This window comes from Panthera uncia, assembly GCF_023721935.1.
Source record: "Panthera uncia isolate 11264 chromosome B2 unlocalized genomic scaffold, Puncia_PCG_1.0 HiC_scaffold_24, whole genome shotgun sequence".
NCBI classification, from domain to species: Eukaryota; Metazoa; Chordata; class Mammalia; order Carnivora; family Felidae; genus Panthera; species Panthera uncia.
In genome coordinates this window covers 23,598,172-23,615,834 of record NW_026057580.1, presented here as the reverse complement: position 1 = coordinate 23,615,834, position 17,663 = coordinate 23,598,172, and the positions used below count along the sequence as shown (strand labels likewise).

The window sequence follows — 17,663 nt, the reverse complement described above, 5'->3', positions numbered from 1 at the left end:
AACTTTGGCCCAGGAATTCTGAAGGAATTAGATACTACATAAAAATAGTAAGGATGATTTTGGTAGAGGAGCAGAATAACTTAACTTTGATGCTTTTGGGGTGAAAGCCAGTCAATATTTATTAGCATAACTTATTACCATAAAATAGTACATCCTGGTGATGACTCACCAAAAATGCTTCTCATTGACATTTTTCGACCATTATAGCTCTTTGTCCAGAGGGGCCAGCCTAATTTGAAAAATGACAGCGATGATGTTGGATTGTTTCTCACTGAGGTATAATTTATATACAACAAATTATATAATTATCAAGCCATAAGTTTAATGGGCTTAGACAAATTTATACACCAGAATAACGTCACTGCAAGTGTAGATGTTTCTATGACCCAGTCAGTTTACTTATGCCACTTTCCAATTGAATTCTTTTTTTTAAGTGTTTTTATGAACTTATTTTTGAGAGAGAGAGAGAGAGAAAAAGAGTTCAAGAGAGAAGGAACAAAGAGAATTCCAAGACCACTCAGATCCCAGTGTGGGTCTTGATCTCATGAACCGTGAGATCATGACCTGAGCCAAAATCAAGAGTCATACACTTACCCTACTGAGCCAACCAGGTGCCCCTCCAGTTGAATTCTTTCATCTAAGTCAAATGTTTCCTGATTTCTAGAACCATGGGTAGGTTTTGTGATTTAGGACCTCGCATAACTGGAATCATGCTTTATGTATTCTTTTGTGTTTGACTTTTTTCATTACACAGAACAAATCTAAAATTTGTTCATGTGTTGGTTATAACAATAGTTGACTTTATTGTTATTGCTGTGTGTTATTTCCTTATGTGAATATACCACACGACTTGTTTGTTTGTTCTCATGTTGATAGCACTTGAGTTACTTTTAGTTTGGGACAGTTATGAATAAAACTACTACAAACATCCTTAAAGTCTTTTTGTAGGCACATGTTTTCATTTCTTTCTTTTTTTTTTTTTTCAACGTTTTTTATTTATTTTTGGGACAGAGAGAGACAGAGCATGAACGGGGGAGGGGCAGAGAGAGAGGGAGACACAGAATCGGAAACAGGCTCCAGGCTCCGAGCCATCAGGCCAGAGCCTGACGCGGGGCTCGAACTCACGGACCGCGAGATCGTGACCTGGCTGAAGTCGGACGCTTAACCGACTGCGCCACCCAGGCGCCCCACATGTTTTCATTTCTTTAGGTTTTATACCTAGAAGAGGAATTGTTGGTCATAGTTTAACTTTTCTAAGAGACTGAACCTAACAGTTCTCTAAAGTGGTTATTTCATTTTCCACTCTCACCAACAATGTATGAGTTCCAATTTTTCCACATAGTCTCAAAAAAACATTTGATACTGTCAATTTTAAATTTTAGCTATTTTAGTGGGTGTGAAATGTTACTTTATTGTGGTTTTAACACTTATTTCCCTGATGACTAATGATGAGTTCTATTTAATAGGTTTATTGGCCATTTCTGTATCTGTCTATGTAATGTATCTGTTCAAGAATTTTACCATTATTAAAAAAAATGGATTGTTTTCCTTTTTTTAAAAATGTTTATTTTTGAGAGAAAGAGAGAGAGACAGAGAATATGCAGGGGAGGGGCAGAAAGTAAGGGAGTGAGGGAGACAGATGATCGATGTGGGGCTTGAACTCAGAACTGTGAGATCATGACCTGAACTGAAGTCAGATGCTTAACTGACTGAGCCACCCAGGCACCCCAGATTATTTTCCCTTTTATTGTTGATTTTTAGGGTTTTTTTTTTGCCAGTAAATTATTTTATTTTTAAAAAATATTTTTATTTTTATTTGTTGAACTATGATTGACACAAATATCTTGTTAGTTTTAGGTGTATCACAGTGATTCAATATTATTATACATTACAAAATGATCCTCACAATAAGTGTAGCTACCATCTGTCACCAGACATGGTTATTACTGTACTACTGACTATATTTCCTGTATTGTTATATCCTCATGACTTACTCATTTTGTAACTGAAAGTTTGTACCTCTTAATCCTCTTCTCCTGTTACCCCAGCCCTTCAACCCCACCCCTGTATGGCTGTCAGCAGTTTGCTTCCTATGTCTCTCAGTCTATTTCTGTTTTCTTTGTTTATTTGTTTTGTTTCTTATATTCCACATATGAAGGAAATAATATGGTATTTGTCTTGTTCTGACTGACTTATTTCACCTAGCGTAATACCCTGTAGGTCCATCCAAGTCATCACAGATGGCAAGATTTTATTTTATTTTTTTTATGGCTGAGTAATACTGTAGAAGTTTAAAAAACATATGTATTCTGGATATGTGTCACTTTTCTTGAGTATTGTGAATATTGTCTTAAGGGTGTTTTTTGAGGAACAGAAGTGTTTATTTTGGCGAAATCGAATGTATCCATGTTTAAAGTTGCTAGTGGTTTTTGTGTCCTAAGAAAATTTGCCTAATCCTGAGGTCATGAAAATATTCTCTTAAGTTTTCTTTTAGAAGCTTTATAGTTTTAGCTTTTACATTTAGGTCTATGCTTTATCTAATTTTTGTATGCAGGATGAGATGGTTCATTTTATTGTGTTTGTCCAGTTGATCCAGCACCATTTAGTGAAGAGACTCGTATTCACTTACCTTGACACTTTTATTGAAAATCAGTTGACCACGTAAGTGTGGATCTGTTTTTTTTTAAGTAATTTTTTTAAATGTTTATTTATTTTTGAGAGAGACAGAGTATGAGCGGGAGAGGGGCAGAGAGAGAGAGAAGGATACACAGAATCAGAAGCAGGATCCAGGCTCTGAGCTGTCAGCACAAAGCCTGACATGGGGCTTGAACCCATGAACTGAGAGATGACCTGAGCTGAAGTCAGACACTTAACCAACTGAGACGTGTGGGTCTGTTTTTGAACTCTACTGGGTTCCATTCTGTATGGTTATCCTTACACCAACAGCACACTTTCTTGATTATTGGAGCTGTATAGTAAGTCAGAATCAAGTAGTATAAATTCTCTTAATTTTGTTCTTCTTAATCAAGATGGTTCTTTGTTGAAAATTGTTCTTCATTTAAGATGGTTTTTCTAATTCAAAATCATTTGAATTTTATATAATTTTAGAATAAGTTCATCACTTTCTTTTAAAAATATGCTGGAATTTTAATTGGGATTGTGTTGAATTTATAGGTCAGTTTAAGAAGGATGGACATGTAACCAAGACTGAGTCTTTTAATTGATGAATATAGATTCTTTATTTGTTTTTTTTAATTGCTCTCAACAATGTATTATATTTTTTTAGGGTAGAGGTCTTTCACATTTTTCATTAGGTTTAGGATGCTTCTGATACTATTAAATAGAGTATTACATTTCCCCCTTCCCTCCAATTTTATTGCTAGTATATAAACTTAAAAAAACCCTACTACCCTTGTTTCTTGTGGCCTTGTCAAATTGACATATTCAACTAATGTCTTGGTAGATTTCATTTTTTTTTTTTTTTTAATTTTTTTAACGTTTATTTATTTTTGAGACAGAGAGAGACAGAGCATGAACGGGGAGGGTCAGAGAGAGGGAGACACAGAATCTGAAACAGGCTCCAGGCTCTGAGCTGTCCGCACAGAGCCCGACGCGGGGCTTGAACTCACGGACCGCGAGATCATGACCTGAGCCGAAGTCGGCCGCTTAACCGACTGAGCCACCCACGCGCCCCTCTTGGTAGATTTCAAAAAGTTGTCTATGGAAAAATCATATCTATAAATACAGTTTTATTTCTTTATAGGCTTTATATCTTTTATTTTCATTTTGAATATGACAGTGGCTAGGACTTCCTGTACGGTTTTGAATAGAAGTGTATTCACATTTTGAATAGAAGTGAGAAGAATGTATATTATGCTGCTGTTAGGTGTTCTGTAAATGTCAGTGAGGTGAAGTTGGTTGATATTTTTGAAACCTGTACAATCATTAATTTTTTTGTCTAATTCAATGATTACTGAAATGTGAGCATTAAAATGTTACATTTTTATTTGAATTAAAAAAAATTTTAATGTTTATTTTTTTTTGAGAGAGAGAATGAGAGTGAACAGGGGAGGGGCAGAGAGAGAGAGGGAGACACAGAATCTGAAGCAGGTTCCAGTCTCTGAGCTGTCAACACAGAGCCCGACGCAGGGCTTGAATTCATGGACTGCAAGATCATGACCTGAGCCGAAGTTGGCCGCTTAACTGACTGAGCCACCCAGGTGCCCCTGAATTATTTTTTGACATATTTTTCATGGCAAGCATTTCAGTTTGTATCTTTTTTTAATGATTCCATCTCTCTTCTGAAATTTCCCATATTTTTGCCCATTGTTGTTTGTCTTACTCATTAGATCCTTTAACATATTTATGATAGCCATTTTACATCATCTCTGGATGTGCTTATACTGAATATTTTAATCCTGATCAAAAATCAGATTTTTCTTGCTTCTTCTCACATCTTGGGAGACCCTTGGGAAATTTCTTTCAGCTTGTCAGTATGATTTCCAGCCTTTTGTATTTACAAGTTCTGTTTTTCTCTCTTGTCCTTTCTTTGACTTTCTGCTTTTTTTTTTTAAGCTTATTTATTTTGAGACAGAGAGAGAGAGAGAGAGAGCAGGAGAGCAAGAGAATCCCAAGCAGACCCCGCACTGTCAGCACAGAACTCCATGTGGGGCTGGAACCCATGAACTGTGAGATCATGACCTGAGCCTTAGTCAGATACTTAACTGACTGAGCCACCCAGGTGCCCCAGCTTTCTGCTTTTTGAGTTCTTTTCTTTCTCCACTGTAGTTAAGAACCGGCATGCCTCCAAGGGATTTCTGTTGAGTTCTGTTGCTTCTCCCCCAGCCTTCAGCATGCCAAAGATTTGCATTTGAGGAATTCCCTGGATACCTGAACAGGGAGAGGAAGGTAGATCTCTCTTATTGTTCTGTGTTGTTCTCAACTTTCTCTGTAGTACTTGTCTGTTCCATGTACTCTGTTAAGACTCATGGGCAAGTATTGCTGACTAGGGGCATACTATTTCTGTGTCTGGGACCCTCCTGAAGCGGATTCTCTTTCTGCTAGGGACGAAATCAGCCCAGAATCTCTTCTATCGTATAAAGGATTGCTAACTTTTGAAATTTTACTCATTTAAGTTTCTTTAAATCCTGTCTTTACGGGTGGGTATAAAAGACTATAGTTGTGTAGTTTATCTGGAGTTGGTGGGAATGATAGTGTCTTGCAACTTTCCACATTCTAACCAGAAGTGAAGTCCTTGGACTAACTTAGAAGACGTATTAAGGTCATATAACTGTTTATGAATCAAATAAAATAGCTCTTAATCCTCAAAAAAATTAAAATCCGCTTGCTTTATTATGTAAATATTTTTCCAGATGCCCTTTAAGTGTTTCTTAAATGCAAATCCATTTTTAAAAGAAAAATGTTTGCTCCCAGTGAGATAATACAAAGAATGTGATAAGGCTCTACAGGCTATGCTGGAAGGAGGAATTCTAGTAAATATTTTGAGCAAAGCCCAAAGTTTTAGAAAAGTTTATACCTTTTCAAGATAGTTATGAATTAAAAGACTTACAGTTTTCCTCAGCTCCTATTCATTGTCCTCTTGCATAACATATTTAGAATATGGTTATTTCCGGGGCGCCTGGGTGGCTCAGTGAGTTAAGCGTCAAACTTCAGCTTAGGTCATGATCTAGCAGTTCACGAGTTCAAGCCCCACGTCAGATTCTGTGTTGAGAGCTTGGAACCTGGAGCCTGCTTCGGATTCTGTGTCTCCCTCTCTCTCTCTCTGCCCCTTCCCTGCTCACGTTCTCTCTCTAAAAAATAAATAAACATTAAAAAATATGGCTATTTTGGACATGTAAATTATTCTAAGGCTACTAAAAACTGTACTCCAGCTGGATATTACAATGAAAAAATCTAGACTTACAATAATGACTAGCTATTTGTCTTTATTTTTCTAATATAGTTAACTTTCCTTTTTTTTCTCTCTCTCTCTTTTTAGGAATCCTAAACCAAAATATTAGAACGAAAGAAGAAACATGGCTCACCATAATATGTTTCTTTGGATAGTTTTGGTCCTGCTTCTTCAGAATTCTGTATTAGCTGAAGATGGGGAAATAAGATCAAGTAAGAACTATCAGCATTTTTGTGATCAACAAATCGATTGTAGAAATCAAATTAGTGGAGCTCAAGCAATTCTTTTAAGGACCTTATCTTATTGTCTTTAATGTTGTAATGCCCTAAAATAAAATGAATTGCTGTGTTATGTATTAACTGAGAGGAAAAACTTCTATCAGAGGTAATTTTGAGAAAATTCTGTGGTAATTGTTTATTTTACCCATCAGGCTTTGGAATAAATGGTCTCATATTAAGTTCATGCTCAGCCATTTATGAGGTTAGTGATGTGAAGATGAAGTATCTACCTCATAGGATGATTATCAGGACCATCCTATGAAGTTACCTTATAGAGATAATGAGATAATCCATGTAAACAGGATAATACATTTTAATGGCTTAGCACAGTGACATCTGAGTAAATGGTGATTATTATTCTGATTGCCTGTAGGAGAGCTTGCATTAGAGAAGGAGGGTTATATTAATCGCTGTTCTGCTACCCAGGCCATTATTTATAGATATCATGCTTTTTAAAAAAAAAACAACTTTGCTTATAATCATATTTGAAAAGTCATAAACACCCTACTGTAAGTTAATTATGGTTTCTCTAACACTTAAATCATATGGTTTGACAACTTGCTAAAAATTTATTAAAACAATAATAAATTTAATGTTTATATAACACTTTTATAGGTTAATCAACCCAAGCACTATAGAAGGTAGATATGCTTTGGTTTTTTGGGTGGGAAAAGAGATTCAGCAAAATTTAAGGGGCTTACCTAATGTCACACAGCTGATTAGTGCCATAACTAGTATTAGAACTATGCCTTTGCTCTTTAGTCCATTTTTTTTCCCCCTGGTGACACTGGTAATTCATCTCTCTAAGGAAGAAGTCTCTTGGAGTGGTATTTTGCCTAGCTTTTATAAACGGCAATACTTGCTTTCGTACCCATGTTCTTGGCTCACCTTGCAGTTGTGAAATATATGCTCTGTGGCTCTGGAAAGGGGTATGAAGGGCCAAGAACAACCTGGTTAGAGTTTATAAACACTGAATCAAGTGGCACACAAACACTAGCAGGTCTAGACAATGAGTCTCATAGCATTGAGGAAGGACAACTCTAAAGAACTCTGTAAACATAACTTGCCTGTCCTTTTGTGTCTCGAATGAAAGCAGATGTCTGTAATCCCAGTCCAGCTTCCAAAAAACCCCAGAAGAATTGCATTCCCTTGAGTTAGAAAATTCGCCTCTGGGGCAGAATTCCATTTCTGCTGTCCCTAACCTGAACCCTGGCTGTGGTCACCATGGCAGAGGATGTTGGAATAGAGTCCCTCAGGCTTTTTTGGACTTCCCCACCACCTTAAGAGTGGCATCATAATCATGGTTACACTTTTGAGATAAATCTATGTTTTGGCATTGAAAAAAGTTTTTGGGAGGGGGGAAGTAATTTCTTGACTGCATGTTCACCTGACAATAGTGTTTCTTTTTGCTGGTTACTGTGTTGGGTGAGTTAATTTTAAAATTGAGGCATCTTCCTGTGAGCCCTGTCATCATCCTAGATATGGAAGTAGACAAAGATGAGGAAAAGAATGGAAAGGAAAGCAGAGAGAGATTGATTGATTGATTGATTGATTGACTTTACTCCTAAGGAGATATGAAAATGCAAATACTAATTGTCAGTAAACATTGCTTTTTCCTTCACGACTGTCCTTGGCAATTGTGATATCTCATTTGCAGTGTCTATGGAAAATAAAGCATTATAACTTTAAATTGGGCATCTGATCACTACTTAAGGGAGACCATTAATTTGAGTAAAAACACAAGACTTGCAACAAAATTTGTTGTCATATTACCTTGACTCATCTCATTCTTTTCCAACTTACATCTCCAAGGATATGTGACCTTTATCATGTGGGCCATAAACAGTAGTATTTTTGTTGCTTTGCAGAAGTGAGAGAAAGAGAAAGCAAGTATGGCTGTTCAGCATGCTCTGTTTCCATTTCAAACTATTGGAATTACTCAAATGAACCAGTTTGTCTTTTGGGCAGTGTTTGACTCTTATCTCTGGACCTTGGCACTTGCTGTCCCCTCTTACTAGGAGGTCCTCCTCTTCACCTGGCTACAGCTCTCCTTTCAGACCTCAGACTCCCAGTCGGCTTTCCCACAAAATCTACCCTGGTTTTCCACAGTTAGGTTGCTACCCCCTCCTAAATGTTCTCAGGATACTTTGCACTTTCCCTAAGCAGCCAGTTGTCTGTCTTACTAGACTTTGATATCTATTCGAGATATCTTATGTATCTTTGAAGCTGGTACCTAGCAGGATATCAAGCACGGAGTAGGTATTTAATATATATATAGACTGACAGAATGAAATAGGGTTGGAGGCATGTTGTGCAGTGTGGAAAAGACCAGTAAGATTTTTTCCCCCACAATTGCTTAGAACTTGTCTAAGTGTAACTTATACCAACGGTAGTTTTTTATTTTCCTTAATAGAAATGTAAGGTGTGCTGATCACATGTATTTCCTGGCATCTTGAAACGAGAATCCTTATCGCTCTGGAGAAATAAATAGCTTTATACTTTTGAACATAGATTCGCTTAGCACAAGTATATTATTGGCTGACAATGAGATATTGGACCTGCATTGGTGATCTCAGTTCATTAAGCTTTTATTAACTATATTAAAGAATATGGATCTTTATTGACTAGTTGAATCCTGAAGTTGGCAGAAAGTTTCTTTTTAAATTTCTTTCCCTTATTTGTTGGTTTATTATTGTAAATACTTTAGGTTATCAGTAAACGAACCATATTTCATTGATAACTTAATGCTACTAGTGTATAGCTGAAAATAATTTATTTGCATATTTTTGTGTTTTCATTTATTGGGTGGGGAAATAGAATAAAATGGTGCTTTATGGTAATACCTGCCCCTACAAAGATATATCTAGATATCATGTCATATACAGCATGTCTTTTTTATTCCCTACTTTTAAAGCTCAGTCATTAATCCTTAAATTAAGATAAAAGAATTAAAAATGTCAACAAAAATAATAGCCCTCAGAAAGAATTTTCATGAGCTAGGCGGTATATCTTATTTAATCTCACATAGCTCCAGTGAACTGGTTACTTTAAAAAAAAAATTAAGCTTTATTTAGGGATAATGGACATAGGAAATGGTAAGATATTTGAAGTGTACCTCATGGTGATTTGATATACATGTATGTTGTGAAAGGATCTCCCTCCCCCAGTTGGTTACTTAAAAATCACGCAGTAAAAACTGCCTATGCTTTTCTTTTTATGCAGCAAATGTGCTCTGATGGTTTTCTTTTTCACTTAGGTTGTCGTACGGCTCCAACAGATTTAGTTTTCATCTTAGATGGCTCTTACAGTGTTGGTCCAGAAAACTTTGAAATAGTGAAAAAATGGCTTGTCAATATCACAAAAAATTTTGACATAGGACCAAAGTTTATTCAGGTTGGAGTGGTCCAGTATAGTGACTATCCTGTATTGGAAATTCCCCTTGGAAGCCACAAGTCAGGAGAGAACTTGATGGCCGCAATGGAATCCATACACTACCTGGGTGGAAACACAAGGACCGGAAAGGCCATCCAGTTTGCTCTTGATTACCTTTTTGCCAAGTCCTCACGGTTTCTGACTAAGATAGCAGTGGTACTTACGGATGGTAAATCTCAAGATGAAGTTAAGGACGCAGCAGAAGCAGCAAGAGACAGTAAAATCACTTTATTTGCTATTGGTGTTGGCTCAGAAACAGAGGATGCAGAACTTAGAGCTATCGCCAATAAGCCTTCATCTACTTACGTGTTTTATGTGGAAGACTATATTGCAATATCCAAAATAAGGGAAGTGATGAAGCAGAAACTTTGTGAAGGTAAGCCTTAATAGAATTTGGAAACAATTAATAATTGCATTTTCTAACATTTTGGTATAACCTGTTCTTATTATACCAGTGTAGTTATATTTAATGTCAAATTATCTATGATGTTAGAACTGAAATGAACACTTAGTTTTGTGTTTCATTTATTCTGGATAAAATTACTTGAAAAAAATCTACAGTTGGAAAATGTCATACTTTGTTATATTTGTTGCTTTTTCTTTTTGATCACAATATGTGTGTTGTAGAGATGGTAGAAATAAAGACACATAAACAATATGAAGAGGGGTGCCTGGGTAGCTCAGTTGTTAAACCTCCAACTTTGGCTCAGGTCATGATCGCACGATTTGTGGGTGCAAGCCCCACATGAGGCTCTGCACTGACAGTGTGGAGCCTGCCTGGGATTCCTGCTCTCTCCTTCTCTCTCTGCCCCTCCCCCAGTTCACGTTCTCTCTCTCTCTCTCTCTCTCTCTCTCTCTTTCTCTCTCTTTCTCTCTCTCTCTCTCTCTCAAAATAAATAAACTAAAAAAAATATGAATCCATGTGGGGTGCCTGGGTGGCTCAGTTGGTTAAGTGTCCGACTCTTGATTTTAGCTCAGGTCATGATCTCATGGTTCATGAGATGGAACCTGCATCTGGCTCTGTGCTGACACTGCAGAGCCTGCTTGGGATTCTCTCCCTTTCTCTCTCTGCTTGTCCCCAGCTCTCTCTCTCAAAGTAAATAAATGAACCTAAAAAAAAAAAAAAGATCAAGAATATGTATAAATCACACATGATCATTATTACTCCTGTTAATGAGTTTTTGTCTTTTTCATTGCAGTCTTTCTCTTTTATTTCAGCGTGTCTGAGAATTTATTTATGTGCCTAAATGAGAATAATATTGTATATATTATTTCATACTCTACTTTCTTATTATTTTATATTCTATTACTGTGTGTATAATTTTCATCCTCTATTAATGTGAAAGCAGACAATCTCAGTCTCCTAAGATAATTTATTGAATAATTTTTCTATTTTTGCGTGTTTAGTTTTTTTTTTTAAGTTTTTATTTAAATTCTAGTTAGCTAACGTACAGTGTAATATTAGTTCCAGGTGTAAAATTTAGTGATTCATCACTTACATACAATACCTAGTGCTTATCACAACAAGTGCCCTCCTTAATACCCATCACCCATTTAGCTCATCTCCCCACCCACCTCCCTCCAGTAACCATCAGTTTATTCTCTATAGTTAAGAGTCTATTTCTTGGTTTGCCTCTCTGTTTCTCCTGTATTCATCTGTTTCGTTAAATTCCACATATGAGTGGAATCGTATGGTATTTGTCTTTCTCTGACTTATTTCACTTAGCATATACACTCTAGCTCCATCCGTGTTGTTGCAAATGGCAAGATTTCATTCTTTTCTGATGGCTGAGGAAGGTTCCATTGTATGTATGTATGTGTATATGTCTGTGTGTATGGATAAAGAAGATGTATCTTCTTTATCCAGTCATCAGTTGATGGTGTTTAGTTCATTTCTAAGTTTTTCTATAAATAACAGTGAATATTCTTGTACAGAATTCTGAATGAGAATCTCCCATTTCTTCCAAAAACAAAGGCCAAATTACTAATATTATTAAAGCTCTGGAAAAATGTTAAAAATTGCACTTGAGAGAGACTTAAATTTCTATGGTTAGTGAGAGAACATTTGAAAATATAGTACTTATCAGTCAGTTATTTTTATATCATTCCATGAAATCTAACTTTGTGTTTATGATAACTCCATGGAAATGGAAAAGTTTGTATTTTTAGTAAACATTAATGCTATTAGGATATACACATGCTTATGTTCATATTACTTAGGGGGAAAGTAATTTGTATCTTTTATTTTTAATATTATAGTCATTTAATATACAATATACCTAAAAATAATATTTGTGTAACATGCAAAGGCTTTTTTTTCCCCCAGTTTACCTACAAAATCTTCAAAAATAGGTTGGTTCACATTTCATAGAAATATTTCTAAATGATTGTGGCTTAGAAAAAGTTTCATTTCTCTTTTTTCTTCAAATTTGCTTTGGGTGTATAGTACAGAAAAAACATTTAATCATTTTTTTATATTATTTAAGAAGGTATAGAAATTAAGCATTTTATTTAATCAAACTTTTAAAAAGGTACTATATCGGGGTGCCTGGGTGGCTCAGTCAGTTAAGCGTCCGACTTCAGTTCAGGTCACGATCTCATGGTCCATGGGTTTGAGCCCCGCGTCGAGCTCTGGGCTGATGGCTCAGAGCCTGGAGCCTGCTTCCGATTCTGTGTCTCCCTCTCTCTCTGCCCCTCCCCCGTTCATGCTCTGTCTCTCTCTGTCTCAAAAATAAATAAACGTTAAAAAAAAAATAAAAATAAAAAAAAATAAAAAGGTACTATATCAAGTAGAAAAGGTCATCACAGTTTTTTTTTTTTTTTTTTTTTAATGTCTCTAACAGTTAGACTGTGTTGACTTTTGTCATCTTGAACAGAACAGAGGGGTGTAGATTTGTTTCCCAGTCGTATTGAGAAATAATTTGACATACATAAATGTTTAAATGCTTTGTCATATTAGAATTATGTGGTTTTGAAGCTAGCTATATATTATTATTAAAATAGATTTTTCATGGTGATAATTTACTATTTTGTATCCTAAAATAAAATTTGATTAAATATGTCTTTGTACTACTTCAGAGATTTTTTGTAGATAGGTATTTTGGTAAATGTATTCTATTTAAAAAATTCTAATTACACATGAAAGAGTAGCTGTGCTTAAAAGGGGTAAAAAATTCTTTTAGCAGAAATGTCCAGTCTGTAAAAAAAAAAAATTAAATTGGAAATCTTGCCAAAAAACTCTTCATGCACACTCAAAGAAAGAATGTAAGTAATGTCTGTGTCTATTTAGTTCACAAACATGCTGTACAATAGCCATCTTTGAAAATGTGGTTTTTTGAAATTGTACTTAGAGCAGTATATGAGCTTTTTTGAACTTGACTTTTTAATAACTGTATTAAAGTATGATTAATGCATTGCTCTAATCATGTAATTTGTATTTGAATCATTTGACAGTTTCCTTTTTTTTGACAAATGGTTAAATTTTACCTTGAGGTGCTTATCATATAGGATTACCATTTCCTAATATTGTTCACCTTTATACTCTTGCTGTGATTTGATCCACATTGAGCAAAATATTATTCACCTCTTTGTTCTCACATGGATTATTTCATCTTCATAGACTACCATTTCCCTGAAGGTGCATTCTACAATACATTCCTTATTTCAGGATGATCTTTTTATAATGGGCAATGATTTCTTTCTTTATCTGTCTGAGAGTCTAATTTTTTTCTTTTTTTCCTATTCTTTTTTTATTGTTGTAAAAAACCAATAAGATCTAATCTCTTAAACATTTTAAGTGTATACTACAGTATTGTTAACTACAAGCACAGTGTCATACTGTAGATGTCTAGAACTTTTTCATATTTCGTGACTGAAACTTTGTGCCCATTGAACAGCCACTCCCCATTTCCTTCTTCCTCCCACTCTGGCAGCCCACCATTATACTTTCTGTTGTAAGGAGTTTGACTCCTTTAGGTATTTCATAAAGGTGGAATTATCCCGTGTTTGTTCTTCTGTGTCTGGCTTTTGGGATTTTGATAGAGATGCATCACTTTGGGTGATAGGGAAATTTTTACAATATTAAGTTTTCCAATCTGTGAACGTGAGATGTTTCTATTGTTGGTGATTTCTTCAATTTCTTGTAGCAGTGTTTTGTCATTTTCAGCATTCAAGTCTTTCACCTCCTTAGTTAAGTTTATTCATTAGTATTTGATTACTTTTGCTCCTCTGCTAGTACTTTGAATATTAAGTTGAATAGAAGTGGCAAGAGTGGGCATCCTTGTCTTGTTCCTGATCTTAAAGGAAGAACTTTTAGTTTTTCACCATTGATTATGATGTTAACGGTGGGCTTTTCATATATGACTTTTATTATGTTGAGGTAAATTCCTTCTTTTTTATTTTGTATTTTATTTTTGAGAGAGAGAGAGACAGCATGAGCACGGGAGGGACAGAGAGAGAGGGAGAGAGAGAATCCCAAGCAGACTCTGCTCTGTCAGCACAGAACCTGATGCAGGGCTCCATCTCACCAAACTGTGAGATCATGACCCGACCAGAAACTAAGAGTCAGATGCATAACTGACTGAGTCACCCAGGCGCCCTGGTAAATTCCTTCTTAATTTGATGAGCGTTTTTGTCACGAAAGAAGGGTGAATTTTGTCAGATGTTTTTTCTGCATATATTGAGATGATCACGTAACTTTTATGCTTTATTAATGAGGTGTATCACATTAATTTCTTAGGTTAAATCATTTTTGCATTTCAAGGATGCTGTTGAATTCATTTTATTAGTATTTTGTGTAGGATTTTTGCATCTGTATTCATGAGGAATATGGACCTTTAGTTTTCTTGTAGTGTCTTTATCTGGCTTTTGTATCAGGGCAATGCTGGCCTCATTAAAAAAAAAAGTTTAGAAGTATTTCCTCCTCTTCAGTTTTTTTAAGAGTTTGAGAGGGATTGTCATTAATTCCTTAAGTGTTTGTTAGAATTCACCAGTGAAGACACCTGGTCCTGGGCTTTTCTTTGTTGGGAGATTTTTGATTACTGATTCAATATCCTGACTAGTTACAAGTCTTTTTCTGCTCTAATCTTAATTATCTTAAAGATTATTAAAATAGATTATTTCCTTCCTCCTCTTAATTTTGGGCTTAGTTCTTCTAGTTTTTTGATGAATAAAGTTAAGTTGTTTATTTGAGATCTTTATTCCTTTCTAATGTATATTTTTATCACCATAAATTTCCTTCTTAGTACTGATTTTGCCACATCTCAAAAGTTTTGGTATGTTGTATTTTAGTTATTGTTTGTCTCAAGATATTTTCTAATTTCTTTTTTGATTTGTTTTTTGACTCAAGAGCATGTTGTTTAATTTCCACGTATTTGTGAATTTTCCATTTTTCCTCCTATCATTAATTTCTAGTTTTTATTCTGTTGTGATTGGAGGATGTACTTGGTATGATTTCGGTCTTCTTAAATTTGTTAAGACATTTTTTGACCTAACATGTGATCTGTTTTGGAGAATGTTTCATTTTCAGTTGAGAAGAATGTGTATTCTGCTGATATGTGGTGGAATGTTCTGTATATGTCTGTTAGCTCCTTTTGGTCTATAGTATTGTTCAAGTCCTGTGTTCCCTTTTCGATCTTCTGTCTGGATGTTGTGTTTATTATTGGAAGTGGCCTATTGAAATCCTTACTATGACTGTGTTTTCTGTGTCTATTATTTTTCTCTTCAGTTCTGGCAGCGTTTGCTTTAGATACTTGGGTGGCATGATACTGGGTGCCTATATATTTGTAATTGTTATGTCTTGTTGGTGAATTGACTCCTTTATCATTATATCATGTCCTTCTTTGTGTCATTTGAATTTTTGACTTAAAGTCTGTTTTGTCTAAGTATTGCCACCTTTGCTGTATTTTGATTACTATTTGCACAGAGTATCTTTTTCCATCCCTATACTTTTAGCTTGTGTGTCTCCACAGTCCTAAAGTATATGTCTTATAGACAGTACATAGTTGGATCTTGTTTTTTTCCATTCAGCAATTTATTTGGGAATTTAATCCATTTACATCTGAAATAGCAAGAGGGAAGGATTTAATATCACCATTTTGTTAATTGTTTTCAGTCATATGTTTTTTGGTACCTTCTTTTCTTTCTTTCTGTCTTTGTCTTTCGTTGACTTTTTTTTTTTTTGGTAGTGACATATTTTGATGTTTTTCTTATTTTTTAAATGTATCTTGTATAGGTATTTCCTTTGTGGTTACCATGGGGCTTATGTAAAATATCATGTAGTTATAGCAATCTATTTTAAGCTGATAACTTATTAACTTAATTTCATTCACATATACTCTATATTTTTGCTTCTCCCTGCCCCCCTCACACTTTGTCAGTGGTGTTATAAATTACAACATCTTATATTTGTGTGTGTGTGTGTGTGTGTGTACACTGTATTAGCATATTTTTACAGTTATGGTTATTGTTTATACTTTTCTTAAACTTCTATTTCAGAGTTAAAAGAGGCTTACATACCACTGTTACAGTATTATGGTATTCTGAATTTGTCTATATATTTACTTTAACCAGTGAGTTTTATATTTTGCAATGCTTTTGTGTTGTTTAATGTTTTTAAATTTCAACTTAAAGGACTTTCTTAATATTTCTTATAATGTCGATCTGGTGGTGATGAACTCCCTCAGGCTTTTTTCAAGCTGGGAAGTTGTTTATTTTTCTCGTGTTTTTGAAGAACATTTTTGCCAGATATAGTATTTTCATTTGGCAGTATTTTTCTTTAAGCAAACACTTTGAGTATATCATCCCATTCCTTTGTGGCCGGAAAGTTTTCTACTGACAAATCTGCCAATAGTCATGGGGTGGGGGGGCTACCCTTGTATATAACAAGTTGCTTCTCATGCTGCTTTCTAAATTCTCTCTCTCTCTTTTGACAATTTGATTATGTCTTGATGTGGATTTCTTTGAGTTCTTAAATTTGGATGTACATTTCATTTCCTATATTTGAGAAGTTTTTGGTTATTACTTTAACTAAATCCCATCTCTTTCTCTCCTGAAACTCCCATAACATGTATTTGGTATATTTAATGGTGTCCCAGAAGTCATTTAGGCTTTCTTCAGTCTTTCTCAATCTTTTAAATTTTTGTTCCTCTGCCCCAATAGTTTCAAATGACCTATCCTTAAGTTTTCTGATTCTTTTTGTCTGCTTGGTCAAGTCTGATTTGGAGTCTCTCCAGTTCTTTTTTTTCTTTCTTTTTTTTTTTTTTCCCCCTGTTCAATTACTGCATTCTTCAGCTCTAAGATTTCATTTTGGTTCTCCTTTATATTTTATATCTATGTTGGTATTGCCATTTTGTTTATGCCATCATTTTGTTGAGCTCATAGGGCATCTTTATGATGATTGTTTTGAATTCTTTGTCAGATAATACACCTCCGTTTCTTTAGGGTTGCTTGTGGAGAGTCATTCTATTCCTTTGATAGGATCATGTTTCCCTGTTTCTTTGTGTACCTTACAGCTTTGTTTTGGGATCCACACATTTAAAAAAATAGTCATCCCTGTCAATCTTTACCAGTTGTCTTTGTACAGGGGAAGTCCCTCATCAGTTAGTTTGTCTAGAGATTTGAGGGAATCTCTGAAGCCTTTTTATGGAGGGATGCCGTTTCTTTGGGATTGAGTGAGCAATTTCTTAATTAGAGAGGCTTGTTATTTTTTTTTCTCCAGGAGCTCATAATCTCTCACTCCCTTTAGTATTTGTTTGTACCTCTTTAAGTTCTCTAGTTCTGTAACCATAAGCTTCCCCACCTTGTTCCCAGTGGGCATTAGGCATCCAAAGTATTTTGGTTCCCTGTCATCATGCTTAGGCAAGAGCAGTATCATTTCCTCAGGTAGCCCTTGGAAAAGCTAGAGTGCTGGATACATGCTCCACTATTTTCTCTTTCTCCGGAGGGAGAAGATTCCAGTTGTATGTTTCTCTTGATCATGCTGAGCCATGCTAGCCACAAAAGCTCCCTCCTCCAACCTGCAACTGACCCTTTTTTGTTTTCAG

General features: G+C 35.3%; 1 protein-coding gene across 4 annotated transcripts in view; it reads left to right on the top strand.

The window, feature by feature from the left end:
- COL21A1 (collagen type XXI alpha 1 chain) overlaps positions 1-17,663 on the top strand; it is a 170,118-nt gene that overhangs the window by 42,491 nt on the left and 109,964 nt on the right. For 2 of the 4 annotated variants that reach the window (XM_049653848.1, XM_049653845.1), the window contains exons 2-3: positions 5,999-6,123; positions 9,446-9,997. In XM_049653848.1, coding sequence (XP_049509805.1) covers positions 6,036-6,123; positions 9,446-9,997 — 640 coding nt within the window. In that variant the 5' untranslated portion in view covers positions 5,999-6,035. Of the gene's footprint in view, positions 1-3,700; positions 4,221-4,610; positions 4,909-5,998; positions 6,124-9,445; positions 9,998-17,663 lie in introns of those variants that run through there. The other 2 variants (XM_049653846.1, XM_049653847.1) reach the window with 2 other exon arrangements.